Source organism: Lactuca virosa, chromosome 4, assembly GCF_052849685.1.
Source record: "Lactuca virosa cultivar CGN04683 chromosome 4, Lactuca_virosa_CGN04683_v6, whole genome shotgun sequence".
In the NCBI taxonomy this organism is placed as follows: Eukaryota; Viridiplantae; Streptophyta; class Magnoliopsida; order Asterales; family Asteraceae; genus Lactuca; species Lactuca virosa.
The window spans coordinates 896,449-902,448 of record NC_136429.1 but is presented as its reverse complement, the minus strand read 5'-3'; the positions used below and the strand labels follow the sequence as shown (position 1 = coordinate 902,448).

The 6,000-nt window shown below is 32.4% G+C and overlaps 1 protein-coding gene across 1 annotated transcript; it reads right to left on the bottom strand.

Annotated features, from left to right (window-relative positions):
- Nucleotides 1–405: 405 nt before the first annotated feature.
- Nucleotides 406–2,078, bottom strand: LOC145169115 (Homeodomain-like superfamily protein). The gene is made up of 3 exons (XM_079087689.1): nucleotides 1,314–2,078; nucleotides 1,125–1,205; nucleotides 406–1,042 (listed from the first exon to the last, which is right to left on the bottom strand). The coding sequence occupies exons 1-3, from the start codon at nucleotides 1,930–1,932 to the stop codon at nucleotides 729–731; spliced, it is 1,014 nt and encodes a 337-aa protein (XP_078943815.1). The 5' UTR covers nucleotides 1,933–2,078; the 3' UTR covers nucleotides 406–728.
- Nucleotides 2,079–6,000: the final 3,922 nt, after the last annotated feature.

Sequence of the window (6,000 nt, the reverse complement as noted above, 5' to 3'; positions counted from 1 at the left end):
TTGTAATTTACTTTATGTTATATTGAATAATTTAAATCATCTTATAATATTCTAAACAAAAAAATATTTAAATCTTAAAAATATTTTAAAACAATAACATATACAACAATCATTAATTAATAATTTACAATTTGTAACTTTTAATTTCTAAATAATGTAATATTATAGTTTTACAATATTATTTATAAAAAGATATAATTAAATGTTGATGTGGAAATTCATTAAACTCTTAAGAGTTTAATGGAGTGTAGAGTTTAATGGATAAAATGATATAGTTAGTGGAATGCTGATGTATCAATCCATTAAACTCTTAAGAGTTCAATGCATTGGAAATGGTCTAAGAACAACTACAACTGATGTATCAATCCATTAAACTCTTAAGAGTTCAATGCATTGGAAATGGTCTAAGAACAACTAAAAGCGGGTGTCTTATATTATTTATGATTCATGATACATAAGCAAATGTTGATGGAAACCAAAGGAATCAGTTATTCGTTTTATTATGGGTGTATTATATATCATCATTGATGCAAAAGCAAAACCTATACTGCTACTATAAGCAATGGAAAGAAAGAAGAGAAATATTTGAGCGAGTGATTTTATCTGGATACGTGCCACAATACATAATCTCCCAGGGCAAGGGCAGGCAGACTGTAGAAAAAAAGGGTTTGATTTTGATATGCACAGAAATAGGATAGGAGTGGGTGTGGGTGTGGGTGTGGGTGTGACTATAACTTATCTGCAATTCTGACCATGGCATCGGCGAGCTTATTAAGAACAGCAAATAGGGTATTTGCATGATCTTTTCGTTGGTCCCTGTCTAACTGGGAGTTGGTGTTTTGGATTTCTAGTTGGGAGCTAAGCAATCTGCCATTTCTTTCCATGGCTTCAATCAGTTGCTTCTGTAAAGACATTTCCTCCTCTTCATCTTCATCTTCATCTGCATCTGCATCTATGGCTGGACGCTTCCTCTTCCTACTACTTCCTTGATGAGCAGTTCCATCAGCAGCTTCATCAGGATTTATTGGGGAACTTTTTTTATCTTGCATCAAAAAAGCAATGCATTATGCATGTTAATCCCAGGTGGTTGGTTGTGTAATGCGTATGCCAATTGGCTCAAATACCTGCTGCTGCTGCTGCTGTTGGGACTGGATGATGATGATCATGCTCCTGAACCTCTTGTGAGAAAGGCTCATACTGAGTCGCTGCAAATTAACAATCCAGACATCCACATAATCAGTCACTTCACACACACACACACACACACACAAACACTTATCAAACAAAAATATCTTACAAACAGGGCGGATCACCTGAAATTGGGGTAGGAGCTTTCTCCGGACTACCTATGACCTCATCAGAAAACAATCCATCATCTACCGCTGCCGCCGTCCTCCCACTATCAAACACAACCTCGTTCTCTGTCTCAGCAGCCGAAGGCGCTAGTGAAAGAACCAACGACTTGTCTCCCTCCGCCTCCGCAGAAGAGGGTCCTCCACCATCCAGTATATCATAGACTTCTCTATCGAAAAATCCAGGCAACTTCCTCTCTCTCCTCAAATCGTTTCTCATGAGCCAAAAAGATTCTGCTTCGTCTTTGATCTGGGACTCCCATTCCTTGATTTTCTTGAAATCTCCGGCGAGATTGCTCCATCTTTTCCGGCACTGAACGGGTCCCCGGTTAACCCCGTGACGCTTACAGTAAGAAGAGACGGAGGACCACTTGGGCTCGACCTGAGCGGAGCCGAAAGCGAGAACGGCGCTCCTGCCCCTGCGAACCCGGTTCTCTGCGACTCTCTTGCCTTGGATAAGCACAAGAAGTTCTTGCCTGGTCCAGCGAGGTAGCCTGGGAGCTTTGTTGAGGTCTTCGCCGCCGTTGCCGGTGCCGGTGTCAAGAACGACGGGAGCGAGAGTCAATCGCTCAAGCGCCATGAAATGAAGCAGTGCACGTGACTTAACGGGAAAGACGGTTACCGGGTAACGGCGTTTTGGTAATAAATGAGTAAATGGTTATGGTAGGAGGGGTCCGTCCGTTTGGAGTTTGGAGAAGGGAAGGGTCCTTAATCCCATTCCTATGTCTATCGCATCTTTATTTTTAATAATAATAATAATAATAATAATAATAATTTGGGTTTATTTTATTTTATCTTCAACAAACAACAAAAGCAATCGTTGTTATATTATGTTAGGTTAGGTGGGGTGAGAAAGAAAGAAAGAAAGAAGGGGAGAAAGGAAGTAAAGAGGTGGTATAATTAAGGATTGATCTTGTGTTCGAATTGAATGAAGAGAGAGGTTAGTGGAATCCTGCTGCTGCTAATGACTTTCTTCTTTCTTTCTCTAATCTCTACCCACCCGGACCCCCAAAGATTATCTTCTCTCTCTTTTTTTTTTTTTTTCTCTTTTTACAAAATTAATACGTTGTTTTCAATTTAAATTGTTTTATTATATAAATCACAAAGAAAATAATAATAATAATAATAAGGGGGTGTGGGTAGCCTTATCTCCAAATGGGCAGGCACCCTTCTTTCCACTTCCATTGTTGGATGTCCCCACCCACCCTGGCCCACATCCATCTTTGTATTGCATATAATTTAAGGTCGCTATCTTTAACATTAATAACAGGCTAACGCGTTTATAGCAAAGCATAATTCCAATGGTATTTGCTTTAACAAAACCACAATATTTTGTTTATGGTAGGACATTATGATGGACCACAATCACAAGACATACATACATGTATTCAGAAATACAGCATCTTCTTTTTTACCGCCTTATTATTAATGATCTTTGTTTGTATGGTCTCGTGTGTTATCCAACTAACATCAACATTAATTAATCCCCTCAAACTTTTGTTATTATTATGATTATGATTAAACACACCACTAGTGATTACATGGGATGAAGTAAGAAATACGTATGAATGATGTATCTAGAATAGGACCCGACCGGACAGCCCATGGCATAATATATATATATATATATATATATATATATATATATATATATATAGGTGAAATCGGTTGAGAACTTATAGTTTTCCGAGAACCCGACAACTAAAGGTGGAGCGTTAGATTAAAATTAACTCATTAAGGGCATGATCGTCATTTTACCGATCTCATTTAATGTTTAATTTTTTTTTGTTATTAGAAATAGTAATAAAATGTTCTAAAAATTAACATAATAAATCAAATTTCAGATTTTTTTTTTTAAATAATTTTCGATTTTTTTTTAAATGGAGATTTTTTTACTTTTTTCAGAAAACATAAATTTAAAAAAAAAATTGAAAAAAACATATTTTTTTTAAAATGCATTTTTTTTAAAAAAACAGCATTTTAAAAAAAACTATATTTTTTCCAAAAAAAAACTACAATTTAAAAAAAATTGTAATTTTTTCAAAAAAACTGCAACTTTTTCAAAAAAAAAAAACTGCATTTTTTTAAAAAGTAAATATTCAAAAATTAGTAAATTAAAAAAAAAAAAAACTAGAATATTTAAAAAAAACTCTAACTTTTTTAATCAAAAAATCAAAGTTTTAGGTGCATATATGCATTTTTTTTCAAATACATATATGCATATATCTTATATTATAATATTCGTAAGTAAATCATAAAAAATCTCATTTTTATAAATCAATCTACAAACATAATAATATAAGAATTTTATTTGATACAAAATACAATATAAAAATAAAAAATCCTACAAAGATTCACAGTGTTGTCATTTTTCATATCAAAATATTCATTTTTTCTTCAATGTATCACTTTTCACATCTTCAATATTTTCCATAAATTCTTCAAAATTTACAATAAAATTAAAAAAAAAAATTGATTAATGCAAGAACGCTACCAAAAATGCACATGTATATATATCATGTAAGATTCACATGTGATTATTTCATGTAAAATTCACATGTGATTATATAATATGATATTCACATGTGATTATATAATATGATATTCACATGTGATTGTATATTTTAAAATTCAAATGTGAAATTGACAAGAAAATTTTTAAAAATAATTAACGAAGAACACACACATAAAATGCATGTGTGTATATAGACGTAACATATATGTGATTCATTTGTGATTTACATGTGAATCACATGTAATTCATATGTTATTCACTTGTGATTTACATATGAATCACATGTAATTGATATGTGATTCACTTGTGGTTTACATGTGAATTACATGTGATTAATATGTGAATTACATGTGAATCACATGTAATTCATATGTGATTCACTCGTGATTTACATGTGAATTACATGTGATTCATATGTGATTTACATGTGAATCACAGTAATTCATATGCGATTCACTTGTTATTTACATGTGAATTACATGTGATTCATATGTGAATTACATGTAATTTACATGTGAATCACATGTAATTCATATGTGATTCACTTGTGATTTACATGTGAATTACATGTGATTCATATGTGAATTACATGTGATTTACATGTGAATCATATATAATTCATATGTGAACTACATGTGAATCACATGTAATTCATATGTGATTCACTTGTGATTTACGTGTGAATTACATGTGATTCATATGTGAATTACATGTGAATCACATGTAATTCATATGTGATTCACTTGTGATTTACATGTGAATTACATGTGATTCATATGTGAATTACATGTGATTTACATGTGAATCACATGTAATTCACTTGTGATTTAAGTGTATCACTCACTCATATATACAATTATAATTGAAACAATCATGGGGAAAATACCATAAGTAGTTCATACTGAACATGCCTTTTGGACTTCGATCAGTGGCAACATATCTCCTGTATTGTACTAACTGAGAGTCCGCACATGCCTCTAGTTTAATAGCAACACCATCACCAAGAAAGAAAACGGATTCTCCTTCGGGAGACACCGACACCATTTCATTTCACCAAAATCTAGTTTGTAAGCACTGAAGCACTTCTCATATTGTTCATTCCGATCAAACACAAAAAGGCTTTCATCCGAACTTACAAACTGCTGAAGCACTAAGCTCAAACCCGGCTTTGGAGAATTCTTGAATTCAAGTAAAGTTAGTTTGGGTTTTAGACCAAGTCTCATTTCACATACACGATAACCATTGTGTAGGGTATATAATTAATAAACAATACATTCAAGGGCATTTTAGACATTTAATTTTTTAAAATGGAGAAATTAACACCAAAAATAGTTCAATACCCTATTGAATTTAAGAAAAATGACTACAGACTTAAGAGTGCAAAATACAAATTGTATTATATATCCATGGTTGTGTGGGTCCCTAATGCAGATTTTTCTTTTATAAAGACAAAAGTAATAAAACAAGAAACTTACTGCAACTCTTGAAGCATGGTGGCATACTAAAGAAACATCCAGTAACAAGAGACAAACATGACGTGCTACCCTCTGTAGAAAACAAACTGATCAGCACATTTGAATAAAATCCCTTGACAAAATTGATATTTTAATTTATTTTCTTACTCATCTATTGGTTCAATATTTTGATATAATCTCTCCAAAATGGAGAAAGATTTTTCATATTCATGTAGATGGTAGAGGATGACTTCCTAAAGAGAAACAACATGGAAGAAGAAAATCAGCTAATAATATAACCATGGAAAGATAAAAGACTACAGACTTAAGAGTGTTATTTCTTATTAGTTGATTTTCTCCATCAGATCATTTCATTCATTCCATTCTACTCTATTACAATTTTCTCTATCAATTCTATTTACAGTACTTGTATTTTCTTCTAATATAATTAATAAAAACTGACAGAAAATTAACTATTGTCATATAAATTTAAAAATTCAAACCAAAGTTAGACGATGAAGAGAAAATGGAAAAAGTACATGTTATAAATAGTTCTTGGATAAAGACATCATAAGTCAGTTCCAAAAATGAGACAAGTGACGAAATACTGAACTTCATCATAATAAACACTTCCTCTTTCCATCTCTAAACCCTAAACTTAAACTATATCCTTTTACGA